The following is a 17504-nucleotide window of genomic DNA, read 5'->3' as shown; positions in this document are numbered from 1 at the left end:
GATATGTATTCTTCTACATATTTTTGGTAATAAAATAAATCGCAATAAGCGTATATTGATTGGTCTGCACAAAAGTTATAGCTTCTACAAAATAGGGGATAGATTTATGGCAATTTTTTTATTTACTTTTTATTAGTAATGACGGCAATCTGTGATTTTTATCGTGACTGCGACATTATGGCGGACACATCGGTCACTTTTTGACGCTATTTTGGGACCATTGTCATTTATGCAGTGATCAGTGCTATAAAAATGCACTGATTACTGTGTAAATGACACTGGCAGGGAAGGGGGTTAACCACTAGGGGGCAAGGAAGGGGTTAAGTGTGGCCTAGTGAGTGGTTCGAACTGTGGGAGGCTGGGCTACAAGTGACATGACAGTGAAATACTTTGTTTACATAGTCATCTCCCCATTCTGCCTCTCCGTGACACGATCGCAGGCCGCCGGCGAACATCGAGTTTGCAGGGCCCATGGGCACGGTCACGGGCTTCTTAAAGGGGACGTACAGGTACGTCCATTTGCCCACCGCTGCCATTCTGCCGATGTATATCGGCATGCAGCGGTCAGCAAGTGGTTAAGCCCAAAAACAAAAATGATAATACATATTGCAGCTTACCACTCCTTAGATGTGGTGGCTGCATTAGTTTTCTTTTTATTTCCTCTGTTTTCACCCAATGATCTGGCCACTAACACACCTCCTGTATAAGTTTGCCCTTCCCCCTTTGGATGAGGGCGCACAGGGGTACCTTTGACAGCAGCATTGTTATTCTGGGGGAGGGTAGTACTGGCTGGAGTAGCAGATCTAGATACACTAGCAAAAATCCAAACTCTAGCTCACACTGCAATTACACAAGCAGCTATCTTTACTTTTGGGATAAAGGTTTTACATGAATAAAAAAAATCTGACCATTGTAAGCACTCCTCTCAGTGGTAAATGCTTTGTCTCTTGACTGAGACAATTGCAAGTGAGCTTGTTCTTTTGGAAAAACAAAAGCCCAGATCTCCAGGTAAAAATAAAGGACAGAACTCCTAAAAAAAATAAAACAAATGCAACCATCGCATCTAATAATTGGTAAGCTGCAATATAATAAATTATTGCTTTTGGGTTTAATACTGCTTTAAAACTCATTATATTGTTAATTAACATGCCATGCTTTGGGTCTTTCAGCACGTCTCAACAGACTCAAAGCCAATATATTCTCACCCACAGAAATTCATTTTTTCACTTTACTCCTTAAAGGGGTTGTAAAGGTAAATAGCTTCCTTTACCTTAGTGCAGTCCTCCTTCACTTACCTCATCCTTCCATTTTGCTTTAAATATCCTTATTTCTTCGAGAAAATCCTCACTTCCTGTTCTTCTGCCTGTAACTACACACAGTTATGCAAGGCTTTCTCCCTGGTGTGGAGTGTCATGCTCGCCCCCTACCTTGAGGGGGCGAGCAGGAGAGTCAGGACGCTCTCTACATTGCAGATAGAGAAAGGAGCTGTGTGTTAGTGGGCGTCCTGACTCTCCTGCTCGCCCCCTCCCCCCTCAACGGAGGGGGCGAGTACGACACTCCACACCAGGGAGAAAGCCTTGCATTACTGTGTGGAGTTACAGACAGAAGAACAGGAAGTGAGGATTTCTCAGAAGAAATAAGGACATTTAAAAGCAAAATGGAAGGATGAGGTAAGTGAATGAGGACTGCACTAAGGTAAAGGAAGCTTTTTAGGAAAAATGTTTTTTAACTTTACAACCCCTTTAACTATAACTGAAGATTTTATAAGAAATAGATACTGTCAGGGCTAAAGTTGTGTTATGCTTTCACATGTCTCCCATGCCTTATAAGAGTATGCATTGCATACCCAAAAGTTATTTTTCTTTCACCTTTCTTTTTAAACGCTTGCAGATGCCATTGATAAGACCTTGCTTTGAAGTTTCCATCTCTGCCAATCAAACCCAATGCTTATGATATGATTATGCAATAGCTAACTTTGTTTCAGCAACAATACAACCAGTCTAGCTATGCCTCCATATGTGCCTGAGAACATTTGTTTAAAGGCAGAAGGATGAGTGGGTAACCACACTGCGCTGCCTAAACTGGAGCAAACTTTCTCATGTTGAAGCTGTGACACTCCCTGTGGCAAAATCTTCCTTCTGTGATACCTGATTATTTTAAGATTCCAGTGGGTAAACCTGGTGCCCTCCACCCAAAACTGGAAAAAAAAAACAGTTTTGAACAGATTTCCCCATTTAACCACTTCCATACAGGGCACTTACGTACCTTCCTGCCCAAGCCAATTTTCAGCTTTCAGCACTGTCGCACTTTGAATGGCAATTGCGCGGTCATGCTACACTGTACCCAAACAAAATTGGCGTCCTTTTTTACCCACAAATAGAGCTTTCTTTTGGTGGTATTTGATCACCTCTGCGATTTTTTTTTTTGCGCAACAACTAAAAAAAGACCGAAAATGTTGAAAAAAAATACGTTTTTATTTTTTTCTGTAATTTTTTTGTAAATAAGTACGTTTTCTCTTTCAATTACGGGCACTGATATGGTGGCACTGATGGGCACAGATGAGATGGCACTGATGGACATCGACGAGGTAGTACTGACGGGCACAGATGAGGTGGCACTGATTGGCGGCGCTGGTATGCGGCACTGATGGGCACACATAGGCGGCACTCATGGGCACACATAGGCGGCACTGATGGGCACTCATGGGCGGCACTGATGGGCACTCATGGGCGGCACTGATGGGCACTCATGGGCAGCACTGATGGGCACTCATGGGCGGCACTGGGCACTCATAGGCGGCACAGATGGGCACTCATGGGCGGCACAGATGGGCACTCATGGGCGGCACAGATGGGCACTGTGGGGTGGCACTTATGGGTGGCACAGATGGGCACTGTGGGGTGGCACTGATGGGCACTGTGGGGTGGCACTGATGGACACTGTGTGGCAGCACTGATGGACACTGTGGGGCGGCACTGATTTACTTGTTGCCAGTCAGTGCCCATTTGTGGGCACTGATTGGCATCTTTTTTTTTTTGCATCTTTTTTTTTTTCCCAGACTTTTTATTTTTTTTCAGAGTTTTTTTTGTTTTTTTTTGGACATTTTTTTGCCCCATTTTTTTTTGTTTTGCCCTTCTCTGGTGGGCATCCCTGGTGGTCCATGTGGCGATCCGAGGGGGGGCTGCGCTGATAAACAATCAGCGCGAACCCCCCCTGTCAGGAGAGCCGCCGATCGGCTCTCCTCTACTCGCGTCTGTCAGACGCGAGTGAGGAAGAGCCATCAACAGCTCTTCCTGCTTACATCGTGATCAGCCGTGGTTGGACACGGCTGATCACGTGGTAAAGAGTCTCCGTGAGAGACTCTTTACCGAGATCGGTGTTGCGGGGTGTCAGACTGACACCCCGCAACAACGATCGCCGCGACTCAGAATCCTGAGAATCCAGTCAGGATTCTACAACCACTTTGCCGACGTCAATCTGTCATTGGCGGGCGGCAAGTGGTTAAAAGCCTTCCATGGTATTAGGAATAGTAGGAGGTGGATAGGTCAAAAATGTTTAGCAAGTTGAAATCTCTGAGAATTGGCATGAACTTATTCCGCGTACACACGATCGGTCAAACCGATGAGAACGGTCTGATAGATTGTTTTCATTGGACCAAACCGATCGTGTGGGCCCCATCGGTTAATTATCCATAGGTTAAAAAAAAGCAATCTTGTTTTAAATTTAACCGATGGATACCTAACCGATAGAAAAAAAAACTATCGTTAGTAGGCACGGCCATCGGTTAAAAATCCATGCATGCTCAGAATCAAGTCGACGCATGCTTAGAAGCATTGAACTTTGTTTTTTTCAGCACGTCGTTGTGTTTTACGTCACCGCGTTCTGACACGATCGTTTTTTTAACCGATGGTGTGTAGGCACGACTGACCATCAGTCAGCTTCATCGAATAACTAATGAAAACGGTCCATCAAACCATTTTCATCGGATGGACCGATCGTGTGTACAGGGCTTAACTGTCACCAGAAGAAACACAAGGTACAGAAAATAAGCCTAAGGTGACACATAACTAAACCTAGGTCAAACATACTATTCTGAATGTGATTACGCAGCAAGTCATTCCTATATCACAAAATATGTTTACAGTAACAACCTGCCTAAAGGGAACATATTACTGACCTCGTAAATTGCTAGTTGCGCTTTACTGAATGGCAAACATTTTATTAAACAATCCGTTATAACTGTTGAAAGTTCCTAATCTTGGAATGATTTTATTAAGCAGTTATTTCCGTGCCACCGTTGTCAGCAGTGCAAATGTAAAAGTATCTAAACATTTGTAGAGAGGGATCACTAAGTTTGTTTGCTTAGATAATCGTATTTGGCAATTACAGTACGCATATCAACATGTGCCACCACTTAGTGCAGCGTGTAGGCTGTGGCATGCCTAAATAACTGCAACTGAGTAATAAAGCTTTGTAATTATACTATCAGGCAACAGTGCTAGAAAAGGATGGACATACCCAGAAGATGGTACATGCACAAATCACCAGTCTCCAATATGAGTAGCTCTGTAGTTTTAGAACTTACGCTCGAGCAGCAACAGGTGTCTTAAATATATGTCTACAGCTTTATATCATCTGTATGGCTTCTGTCAGAGAGTAAATGTATCCATAGTCAGTAGATGGCCATCGTCAAATTATAAGAATGGGTGATCAGTTGTCTATAAGAAGCTGGGCTGGACTTACCATTGGGCTTGACTGGGCTCAAGCCCATGGGCCCCACCCTGTTTAGGTTTCATTTTTTTCAATAATATGCCAGTCATTTAATTTTTCATTTAAAGTGTGTTGATTGGTCTAGCATTTTACCTGTTCTAGGGACATTGATCATTTGTGTCCTCCGTCCAAGTAGGCAAACTGTCTTTCTTTTATTATTACCCTTGTGAAGCTATTTTTTCAATCTTATGCCCGCTGTCTGTCCTTTTGCTGGATGTGGCATGTTACTTTGGCTCCAATTGCTGGATTTGCCCTTTGAATACATTGCACTCTGACTTGTGTCAGTGCTTTTTTGTGCCCATGCGCAGTATGCATCATGTCCTTCGGGACAACGCTATGTTTACTATTGATGACTACGCATCATCATTATGCGACGCGGTCGCGATGACGTCATTACGCTTGGTCATTCTTCTGCGCATGTGCAGGCATCTGAATGACACTATTTATAGATGCGGCGACTACCGATGGACAGACGTGACGGCTCGTACGGCGGAATTATATGATCCCTCTCCATCTGACAGGTACAGCGGAAGCTCTTTCCTTGCCAGGCTCTTTGTGGTGATATTGGGTTATTTATCCCCATACACATTAATTTTATGCTGTTTTGCTTTCCTAGGCATACCCCTTTGAAGTGGGAGAATACATAGCTTGCGTATTTCTCTTTTTGTTCTATTTAAAGTAATGTATAGAAGGTAGGGCCCGAAAGTGACTCAAGCCCAGGGCCCCCACCACCCTAAGTCCTGCCCTGATAAGAAGTATTCTTCAATATGGAGACTGGATGTTTACAGTCTGATGGCCAGCGCCATTTAACCCATTTTTTTCTGAATCCAGACTGTCCTCAACTTGTTCTAGCGTGTGATTAAACAGTGAAAAGAGAAGCTGTACAGTCAGCAGCTAATCACTGTCACTGTTTTGTCTTCCCACAAAGGACTGGTAGAAGAAGGTGATACTGGTTACAGGTTCCTACATTGCTTGCATTTAGAAAGTACATTTAATACAAATACATTGACTTCATGACGCACTATTGATTACAGGACTGCCTTAATTTCATATCATTTTCCATCTGTCTAGAGTTCAGCTTTAAGTGTTTTCAAGTTGATTACCTGACAGATATAAAAACACCAGTAAATAAACAAGGATTCCTTTAACCACTTAAAGCGGATGTCCGGTTAGAAAAAAAAAAAAAACTAACACTGTAGCTGCTGACTTTTAATAAGGAGACTTACCTATCCAGGGTTCCCTCGATGACGTCAGCTGAAGCCGAGCAATTGCTCGGGTCTCAGCTGCCCAGCCGCCTTGCGGCTTCACTGCCCGATTCCCTACTGCAAAAGGCGCAAACCGCGCGGCGCGATGTGAATGGATGATGTCTCCTGGGACACACACAAGGTCCCAGAAGACACCGCTCCACCATTCCACAGGAGGCATTGGAGGAACAGATGAAAGAAGATGGACCGCGGATCAGGAAGTGGCAGATTAGGACGATGTGCCTAGCAACAGGCACTTCAGGTATGTATAAAAAATATATATGTATTTTTTTTTTTTTTTTTTTGCAGCATTTAAAAAAAAAAAATTCTTGGTGAAGCTCCGCTTTAAGGACAGAGACTATTTTTTATACTTGGTGTTTACAAGTTAAAATCGTTTTTGTTATTTTTGCTAGAAAATTACTTAGAACCCCCCCCCCAAACATTATTTTTATTTTCAAACACCCTAAAGAATAAAATGTCGTTAAAATAATTTGTGTCACACTGTATTTGCACAGCGGTCTTACAAACGCAATTTTTGTTTGGAAAAAAATACACCTTTTTAAATAAAAGAATAAGAAATCAGTAAAGTTAGCCAAATTTATTTCTATATGTGAAAGAGGATGTTACGCCAAGTAAATTGATACCCAACATGTCATGCTTCAAACTTGCGCTCGCTTGTGGAATGGTGACAAACTTTGACCCTTAAAAATCTCTGTTTAACCATTTGCCAACCTCCGCACGCAGATGTACGTCGACACAATGGCACGGGCAGGCAAATGGGCGTACCTGTATGTCCCTTTAAATTTGCCGCTCGCGCTGCGTGCCTCGTGAGCATGTTCGCAGGTCCCGGGAACTCGATGTTCCCGGACGGCCCACGATTGCGGTCGGCAAAGGCAGAACAGGGTGATGCCTTTGTAAACAAGGCATTCCCCTATTCTGCCTAGTGACATGTCACTGATGGCTGTTACCCTTGTTCGGGAACGGTCATCAGTGACGTGTCACGTGTAGCCACGCCCACTAACAGTAAGAATCACTCCTTAGTACTGACTTAACCTCTTCAGTGCCAGCTAGTGGTTAACCCCTTCATTGCCAGTGTAATTTTTAAAGTAATCAGTGCATTTTTATAGCACTGCTCGCTGTAAAAATGACAATGGTCCCAAAAATGTGTCAAAAGTGTCCGCCACAAAGTCGCAGTCACAATAAAAATCGCTGATCTCTGCCATTATTAGTAAAAAAAAAATGATTAATAAAAATGCCATAAAACTACCCCCTATTTTGGAGATGCTATAACTTTTGCGCAAACCAATAAATAAACGCTTATTACGTTTTTTTTTACCAAAAATATGTAGAAGAATACGTATCGGCCTAAACTGAGGAACAAAATTAATATTATATATAGTTTTGGGGGAGATTTATTATAGCAAAAAGTAAAAAATATATACATTTTTGTTCATAGCACAAAAAATAAAAACCGCAGAGGTGATCAAATGCCACCAAAAGAAAGCTTTATTTATGTTGGAAAAAAAAGGACGTAAATTTTGTTTGGGAGCCACATCCCACGCGATTGTCAGTTAAAGCGACACAATGCCAAATTGCAAAAAGTGGCCTGGTCTTTGGCCAGCAAAATGGTCCGGGGCTTAAGTGGTTAAAAATGTCTACAGGTTACCAGTTTTGAGTTGCAGAGGAGGTATTTTGCTAGATATATTGCTCTCGCTCGTATGATCGCTTTGATTCCTCACATGTGTGGTTTGAACACCGTTTATATAGGCGGGCGTGACTTACGTATGCGCTCGTTTCTGCGTGCCAGCACATAGGGATGGGGCTCTTTAAATATTATTTTTTCTTATTTATTTTACTTTTTATTTTTACACTGTCCCTGTAAAAAAAAAAATTGGATCACTTTCATTCCTATTACAAGGAATGTAAACATCCCTTGTAATAGAAAAAAAGCATGACAGGACCTCTTTAATGCGAGATCTGGGGTCAAAAATACCTCAGATCTCACATTTACACTTAAAAGCAAAAAGAAAAGTAAGCTTTTAAGGCCATCATCCAATGGTATAGAGTCGGGTTGCAGCTATCATTCCCTCACTCGACTTTCTGCTCATTAGGGAAAAGCATCGGATCGACTGGGACATGGAGGAAGGGGGCACCTCTCTCGTCGCCGATTAAAATGATCCTGTGGTGAATCTGCCACGGAGACCACTTTCATCTTAAGACCCAACATTTAAATAAATACCAGTGTACAACATCGGTATTTAACGTCAAATTAGCAACGTTTATCGACGGTGGGTGGTCCGTAAGTCGTTAAAAAAAAAATTAAAACTGTAAGTGTATTAAAAAAAAAATTGGCATGCAGCACCAAACACATGTTTAAAGTGTAATGAAGAAAGAAATTGATCGCACTTTAAATATAATTTGGTGGAGGGGGGATGATGGTGTGGGTTGTTTCTCTTAAGCCTTAAGGCATCAGTATACCAAGACATTTAGGACAATTTCACAGTTTGTGGACGGCCCCTGCCTGTTCCAACATGGTTACCAGTGCCCAAACAAGGCCCATAAAGACATTGATGAGTGAGTTTGGTGTGGAGGAATTTGACTGGCCTGCAGAGAGTCCTGACCTCAACCCGATAGAACACCTTTGGGATGAATTCGAGTGGAGACATCAGTGCCTGCCCTCACAAATGCATTCCTGGAAGAATGATCAAACATTCCCATAGACACACTCCAAAACTTTGTGGGCAGCCTTCCCAGAAGAGTTGAAGCTCTTACAGCTGCAAAGGGTGGGCCAACTCAATATTGAACTTTACGGACTAAGACTGGGATGCCATTAAAGTTCATGTGCATGTAAAGGCAGTTGTCCCAATACTTTTGGTAATATAGGGCAATTTGTGTGCAGAACATTCTGAAATAATTTTCAGCAAGCCCTGTAAGCCTTAAGGCAAAGAAGAAAGAAGACAGCCTCTAGGGCATGGTCTGAAATAATATTTTCACATTTCCTCAAGGTAATGAACAACCCTGTTTTCGTCAAACAGTAACACGGGTAGTCATGGTGGAAACAATAGACATACAGGGCCAGATCCACAAACGAATTACGCCTGCGTATCTATGGATACGCCGCGTAATTTCAAAGTTCCCCCGTCGTATCTGTGTTTTGTATCCACAAAACAAGATACAACTGAATCTGGGCTTGATCCGACAGGCGTACGTCTTAGTACGGCGTTGGATCGTAGGTGCATATTTACGCTGGCCGCTAGGTGGCGTTTACGTCGAATTCCGTGGCAAGTATGCAAATTAGCTAGATACGGCGATCCACGAACGTAGTCCGGCCGGTGCATTTTTTTACGCTGTTTCCGTAAGGCTTTTTTCGGTGTATAGTTACCCCTGCTATATGAGGCGTATCCTATGTTAAGTATGTTAAGTATGTTCCCGTCGTTCCCGCGTCGAATTTTGAAAATGTTACGTCGTTTGCGTTAGTCGTTCGCGAATAGGGCTTTGCGTAGAATGACGTCACCATCGTAAGCATTGGCTTGTTCCGATGCGCACTGGGATACCCCCACGGACGGCGCATGCGCAGTTTAAAAAAAACGTCATTTACGTCGGGTCAAGACGTATTTACATAAAACACACCCCCATCACATCCATTTGAATTGCGCGTCCTTACGCCGCCTAAGTTACGCTACGCCATCGTAACTTACGGCGGAAATTCTTTCAGGATACAAAAAAAAACCTGTAAGTTACGGCGGCGTAGCGTATCAGAGGTACGCTACGCCGGACGGAGAAATGCGCCGCGCTACGTGGATCTGCCCCACAGTATATAACGAGTAGGGGATAATCTATGATATTAAGGAGAAGATACAGTTAATTATTTTGGTGCACTGCTATGCAGTGGGAAGTGGAATACCCCCATCCCCAACATAACCAATTATAAATTGCATGGCTGCAGCCAGCCACACCAATGAGGAAAAAGTGGTTAGATAGATTCTGAAAATACAGCTTTCTGATAACTCACGGGAAAACAGTCTTCTTTCCTATTTCAGGGCATCCAAATGGGTCATAGCTGGCTGGTCCTGGGTTATTCAAGGCCACATTCAATGGATCCCGAGTAGTCTTTGACTTGAAGCATGACACCAGAACCTTAGGAGACTCTTTAGTTAGCGAATCATTGACTGTATAGTGACCTAAAACAACATAATGTTCATTTATTTAGGGTTTACTCTTGGAATGTTAAGCCAACAGTTCTTTTGTGTCATTTAGGTTTGCCCACATTTTTAAATGATAGCTTTTCAGAATTCAGGGCTTTGTAACTTTGGTACTTATTTAGGTGAAACTGTACTTATTTATTATATTTGCTATGCTTTCACTGCCAAAGCTGTAGATGCACAATTATTTTTAAAGGATTGTATTTGTATTAAGCAAACAGCCGCATTGTGATGACAAGTAATGTTTAGAATGGACTTCCTACTAAAAGCATCCAATATAACCAGAATTATCAGCATGTCCTAAAAAAAAAAAGAATCACTAACCCTATCTGACCCTATTCAATTCTTGAAAACCACGCTATAGAGAAACCATATTTATTTAAGGCGGACCTTTACTTGGACTATCACGAACAAAGTAAAGCCACCATGCAAAAGGATGTTAAAGGGGTTGTAGTGCAGTCCTCCTTCACTTACCTCATCCTTCCATTTTGCTTTCAAATGTCCTTATTTCTTCTGAGAAATCCTCACTTCCTGTTCTTCTGTATGTAACTACACGCAGTAATGCAAGGCTTTCTCCCTGGTGTGGAGAAAGCCTCTTGAGGGGGGAGGGGGTGAGCAGGTAAGTCAGGACGCTCTCTACTTTGCAGATATAGAAAGGAGCTGTGTATTAGTGGGAGTCCTGACACTCCTGCTCACCCCCTCCCCCCTCAGGAGGCTTTCTCCACACCAGGGAGAAAGCCTTGCATTACTGTGTGGAGTTACAGACAGAAGAACAGGAGGTGAGTATTTCTCAGAAGAAATAAGGACATTTAAAAGCAAAATCGAAGGATGAGGTAACTGAAGGAGGACTGCACTAAGGTAAAGGAAGCTATTTAGGGGAAAAAAAAAAAAATTCCTTTACAACCCCTTTAAAAGACATATCAAAAAAGACATACTGAGGGAATTTTCACTTTAAATCAGATTTTTTCCCAGAGCTTAGTGAATGAGGTGAAGTTTTGCTGACTTTGTCCTTCCAATCCCATTCAAGAAAAATTATATTGGCTGTGCTTGCAGCAGCTTGCTGAGCCTGTCATCTACTAATACCCCCGTGGTACTTTTCCATCCTAGATTTACCCAGAGGTTCTCCCCCTAGTGAGTAGATTGCATTCATATTTTTGGCACCCAAATGCATTATTTTACTTTACTTTCATGTTCTATCTTAGCTGCCATGATTGCACCCTTACATTTCTTATTGCATACTTTGTAAAGTTGTAATGCTGATGATGACCTTTCAGCCTTGTATTTTTTGAAGGCCTTCTCCTTTGCTTGTATATGCATTTTTATGTTGGAGTTAATGCAACATGGATTGCATGCACCTGAGCCCCAGGAGAATATGGAGAACTACAAGTCCCAGCAGTGTAACTACAATAAGGCTCTGAGGTGGATGGGTGGGGTTCAGGTTAATGCGATGATCTGCAGTTCTGCACAAGCCACAAGGCATGGCCAGCTCTTCTTACCGTACTTCGCAGCTCCGCTCGGGCAGTGCAATGGATGCACCGCAAGGCGGGTTAAAAGCCTGCAAATTAAGCGCCACGTCTGCAATCTCGTGATTGCATTGATGTGGCGCTTCCTAGGGCACTGGTGTCTGGCGCATAAGTTCACTTTGTTCACTTTTTTGTGACTACAGGAGGGGGGGCGGCGCCCCCGATGAACGGGCCGCCACTGGTTGTCAATCAGCACCTGGCCACACCTAGTCCTGCCCACTTCTTTTGGATTGACTCCACTGTCTTTTGCTGAAACCCTCCCACTGTGGATTACAGTATCTGGGAGAAGGAACATGTGAGACCTCAATAAAGGATGATTTGTCTCAGAATGTTTGTTGTTTGTTGTGTAATTTATGAGGCTTGTGCATCACATAGTACCTAGATTTTGTAATTGTCTGGATATACAGGAGCATTTAGCCCCTATTCACACCCCTGAGCGTTTAATTGCTCAATGCTCCAAATCGCTCAACAAGCCAAATACTATGTTTTTTATATTGTCCCATTTGAGCAATTAGGCAGCTGTAGCTGAAGTACATGAGATACTTTTGATGGAGAATGGGATGTTTTTAACCCCATTGACTTCAATTGGAGTGCACAAAAAATGCCAAAATGAGTGTTAGGCTCCATGTACACTAACAGCCCCTAAACTTGAGTTTTTTGCCAAAGCTCCTAAACTCAACCCGCTAAAAGCCGATGTGTCCATGTATACAAGGCTGGAATGGGCTAGAAGACCATCAGCAGGAAGGTTGGTGAGAAGGAGACAACTGTTGCAGTGATTATTCACAAATGGAAGAAATACAAAATAACCATAAATCGCCCTCAATATGGAGCTTTGTGCAAGATTTTGCCTCATGGGGTAAGGATGATCATGAGAAAAGCGAGGGATCAGCCCACAACTACATGAGAGGAGCTTGTGAATGATCTCAAGGCAATTGGGACCACAGTCACCAAACAAACCATTGGTAACACAATACACAGCCATGGATTGAAATCCTGCAGCTTCAAGAAGCTTCAAGAAGGCACATGTACAGGCCCGTCTGAAGTTTGTCAATGAACATCTAGATGATTCAAAGAAGAATTGGGAAAAAGTGCTGTGTGGTCAGATGAGACCAAAATTGAGCACTTTGGCATTAAAGCGACTCACTGTTTGGAGGAAGAAAAATGCTGACTATGACCCTATGAACACCATCCCTACAGTCAAGCACGGAGGTGGAAGCATTATACTTTGGGGATGTTTCTCTGCTAAAGGTACAGAGGCCATGTATTGTAAAATTATGGATGAGAACCCTCTCAGAAGGGTCATGGATGGGTCTTCCATCATAAGAAATTGACAATGACCTAAACATACCGTTAAGGCAACAAAGGAGTGGCTCAAGAAGAAGCACATTTAGGTCATGGAGTGGTCTAACCAGTCTCCAGAGCTTAATCCTATAGAAAATTTATGAAGGGAGCTAAAAATTCGAACTGCCTTATAGATTTAGAGAAGATCTGTAAAGAAGAGTGAACCTCCTGAGATGTGTGCAAATCTGGTCACCAACTACAAGAAATATCTTACCTCTGTGCTTGCCAACAAGGGTTTCTCCACCAAGTACTAAGTCATGTTTTGCTTGGGGATCAAATACTTATTTTACTCACTGAACTGCAACTCAATTTATAGCATTTGTATCATGTGTTTTTTTTTCTGGATTTTTGGTTGATACAAATTATAGACCCTTAATTTCTTTGTAAGTACAAAAAAAAAAATCTGCAGGGGATTAAATAATTTTTTTGCCCACTATATCTTCCGGTGTTGGTGGTCATGATTTTTCAGCCACATGTAGGCTAAACATTTTCAATGCTGTAGGAATTATTGTTGGGTGGGGTTGTGTACTGGGATGAATATCATTCTCTACGCTCAAATGCTCTACGTTTAAATGGAATGCAGATGCAATGAATCATTTTATAAAAATAACTTACAAGGTGAAGGTACTTTAAGAGGGTTTAGCTGTACAGTCTCCCTCTTTGTTCTTGAGACAAAAGCAGCTTGAGCAGATACATTGTTATTGGGAAGACAGCAATTTATAGATGCCTGTAAAAAAAATGTTTTTATCAGAATATAGGGTATACCTGGATATTACAGGGACATCATATGTTTTCTAGCTTCAATAGTCAAGATTGTCAAAATGTAAACTGTTATTTCAAGTGGCCATACATAGCTGACCACATATCATCTTGAAATTGTTTAAATTAGAACTCAAGGCAAAACCTTTTTTAGGCAAGAGTAAGGCCCCTTTCACACCGGGCGGATCAGTAATGATCAGTGTGGATCACTCCGTTGATCCCCGCTGAGCCGGCGGATGACAGGGCGGTCCCCGCACACTCTTCTCCACTCTCCCCTATGGGGGGATCGGATGAACACGGACCGTGTGTCCGTGTTCATCCGATCTGATACGCAGACGGAATGAAAAATAGGGTTTTCTTTCATCTGCAGAATCGGATCATTACGGAGGCGGACGAGATCGGGTGTCAGCGGATGTTTATCCGCTGACACCCGCAATCTCATAGGGACCAATGTATGTCCCTTTTTCATCCGCAAACGGATAGATGAAAAAGCGGACATACGGTCTACAGGTGTAAAAAGGACCTAAGAGAGGGTTATAACCCTTGTCAGTTTTTGTTTTTTTTGCAGAGATTTCCCTTCACTTCCTTTCCCTTGCCCAAAACATGAAGTGAGGGGAAATCCCTCCAAACTGTGTTATCTTAGGCCCCGTACACACGGTCGGACCAAACCGATGAGACTGGCCCGTCGGACCGTTTTCATCGGTTCACCTCTAAAGTGGCCGTACGGCCTGATATGTGTACACACCATCAGTCCAAAATCCGAGCGGGTCACAACGCGGTGACGTCAAACACACGACGTGCTGAATAAAACGAAGTTCAATGCTTCCAAGCATGCGTCGACTTGATTCTGAGCATGCGCAGGTTTTGAACTGATGCTTTTCTGTACTAAGCATCGGTTTGGTCCGATGGGGCAGCGGTCCATCGGTTCGGTTTTGAAGCATGTTTAGAAATTTTGGACCGAAGGAAACCAGACCGATGGTCTATACACACGGTCGGTTTGGTCCGATGAAAATGAACTTTGGTTCATTCTCATCGGACCAAACCGACCGTGTGTACGGGGCCTTAGGTTGTCACCAGAACTAGTGGCCCCATTTTCCCTGTACTCCTGTTCTGGCGCCAAAACAAAATTTTAGATTTTGGTTCACTTTTATTCTCAGTGATAATGGTAAACAAAACGGATACAGAGGGTAAATCCACAGCAATAAAACCACGCCAGATGATCTAATCCCTTTCCACTACAAATGGAAAAAAAAGTTTTGCCTTTAGTTATACTTTAAAATACATTCCAGTTTATACTGTGTGGTTTTCAAACACCAGACACATACCAAAACTATGATTAAAAGTACGGTATGTATTGTTATATAAATACAGTTAAATAAATACAGTAGATAGACTATTACAAACCAGGGAACCATATATACTGTACATTGTTATTTGCAAACTTAGTATTTCCCTAGATTCTGCCATCCAGATCTTTCCCAAGGGACATCATCTGTCCATAAAAATGGACTGCTCTATAGCTCTGAAAGCTGGAATAAAATCTCTGAAATGTACAATCTAATTGTGCAATCTTCTTTAGCTCTACCAACAATTACAGTATGTAATGCAGTAGCCTGCTTGATTGAATACATATTGAATGTTTTGTTAAGATCGGTTCTAACATTACATGCTTTAGTAAAGCTAAAAGGAGATGTGGCATTGTACTGTGTAGGCTTTATAGATCATATCACGGCTATAGCTGCCACTGGCTGCTGTCTAAGATTTTTTGGAGTGAGTACTACTAGCTAGTACTGCATTGTTAGCCAAAAAGAGCAGGACCTTCCTTTAAACCAGGGGCAGATTCAGAAAGACATACGACGGTGTATCTCCTGATACGCCGTCGTATCTCTGAGTTCTGCCGGTCGTATCTATGCGACTGATTCAGAGAATCAGTTACGCATAGATATCCCTAAGATCCACCAGGTGTAAGTGTCTTACACCGTCTGATCTTAGGCTGCAATTCCAGGCCGGCCACTAGGTGGCGTTTCGTTTTTTTTTTACGCAACTAATATGCAAATGTGGATTTCCGCCGATTCAGAAACGAACGACCGCCTGGCGCATTTTTTTTACGTTGTTTGTGTTCGGCTTTTTCCGTCGTAAAGTTTCTGAATAAAGCACTTGCCTCAAAAACTTGCGACGGCGTAACGTAAATCAGATAGGTTACGTGGATCTAAAGATCCGCTCACCTATCTGAATCTAGCCCCAGTGGTTCTCAACCCTGTCCCCAAGTAGTAGGTAGAAGTATAGGTAAGTTGTTTTTAAGTATGGCATTTAGGCTGGATCCAAAATCTCTGCATTTTAGCTGGATGCAATGTCCATTGAAATCCATCTCAACAAATGCATTATGCTTGTTGTAATGTACGTGGACTCATCATAATACACGTAAATGTACCATAATATGCATCAACAAGAGTTGGATGTGTGTTTTGAAGCCTGCTGACATCCAATATAACATACTGCTGAAAACTTGCAACAACACACGTTTATGCACATTGGTACTAGTTGATGTATGCTTCCATTCATTTTAATGGAACACTTCTCAAGGGGATGTGAATCCAGCCTTACACTATTAGACTGTAAAATTTAAAGAAGCAGTCCATTACTGAATCACTTAGAATAATAGAAATTGTATTCTGGGAACATTCACATTTGGGCAGAGATGACAATATCCACAAGGGCACACAGAAAACAATTATTTTCGATATGCCCTGTTCACATATCAGTGCAGCCTTTGGGTGGATTGTGGTGTGCTACGAAAATCTGCAGCATGTCTGCATTTTTCTGTTCCACGCCACAGCTCTTGCACAGCAGCGTTTCTGGTTGAGCTGTAGTGCATAAAGATGAAAGAAATGTCAGTCTGTGACATTTCAATAAAGTAAACAGTGCTCTGCACTTTAAAAGTGCAAGGCACCACAAACCAGAACCAATACTTTCTGTAAGCTAAAACGTAGCACAGGGATTGTGAACTAGCCCGTAAACCAGCCTGTAAACTGATAAATGGCTAGGAGAAAGTGATCTGTCCCATTTGCATGAAAATATCTGACAAACACTTACATTGTACTGATTTGGAGCTGGTGTCTGAAGTTTTGTGTCTTCCACTTTTATAGCTATAGGCTGATGGAACACGCTAGAGTTGCTTTTGTTAAAATCCTGTTTTGCAAACAGGGCATCTTTTATGTAGTATGAGTTTGGTGCAGGGGTCCGACTGACCCTAAAGAACGTACTTCGTGGGGCCTAAAGAATAAAAAGTGCCATTAATATTTTCTTTTATTCAATACTGGCTATCAGAACAAGTCAAGTATAAAGTATCAAATTATTTTATTCATAAACTAAAATATAAACACGTTAGTGGAAGTTTAACTAAGAATATGTAAGAGTACAAATACTGGACCTGTTGTGTAATGCCATATCATGCACATTATTGTAAAAAACAACTGTAGGGGCTGGTCTACATTGCATGTTTGATGATCACTCTACACTACAGCATGAATCACCTTAAAGGTAACCCATGCTGTTAAAATCGGCAGGTCACCATTGCTGAATGCTCATTTTGAAAATTAGATACCACAAAAACCAGGCTAAGGATAGGCTGCTCCAGATAGCTGCAGTCATAAGGCCAGATTCAC

At 42.3% G+C, this 17504-nt stretch overlaps 1 protein-coding gene across 1 annotated transcript in view; it reads right to left on the bottom strand.

The window, feature by feature from the left end:
- Positions 1-17504, bottom strand: part of STPG1 (sperm tail PG-rich repeat containing 1) — a 129959-nt gene that overhangs the window by 38041 nt on the left and 74414 nt on the right. Inside the window, exons 5-7 of the mRNA XM_040337177.1 lie at positions 16933-17112; positions 13696-13807; positions 10027-10195 (exon numbers count right to left, since the gene is read on the bottom strand). Of these exons, the coding sequence (XP_040193111.1) occupies positions 10027-10195; positions 13696-13807; positions 16933-17112 (461 nt within the window). The remainder of the gene's footprint in view (positions 1-10026; positions 10196-13695; positions 13808-16932; positions 17113-17504) is intronic.

Source organism: Rana temporaria, chromosome 2 (assembly GCF_905171775.1).
Source record: "Rana temporaria chromosome 2, aRanTem1.1, whole genome shotgun sequence".
NCBI classification, from domain to species: domain Eukaryota; kingdom Metazoa; phylum Chordata; class Amphibia; order Anura; family Ranidae; genus Rana; species Rana temporaria.
Note: the sequence above shows the minus strand (reverse complement) of the source record. Positions and strands in the feature narration are given on the sequence as shown.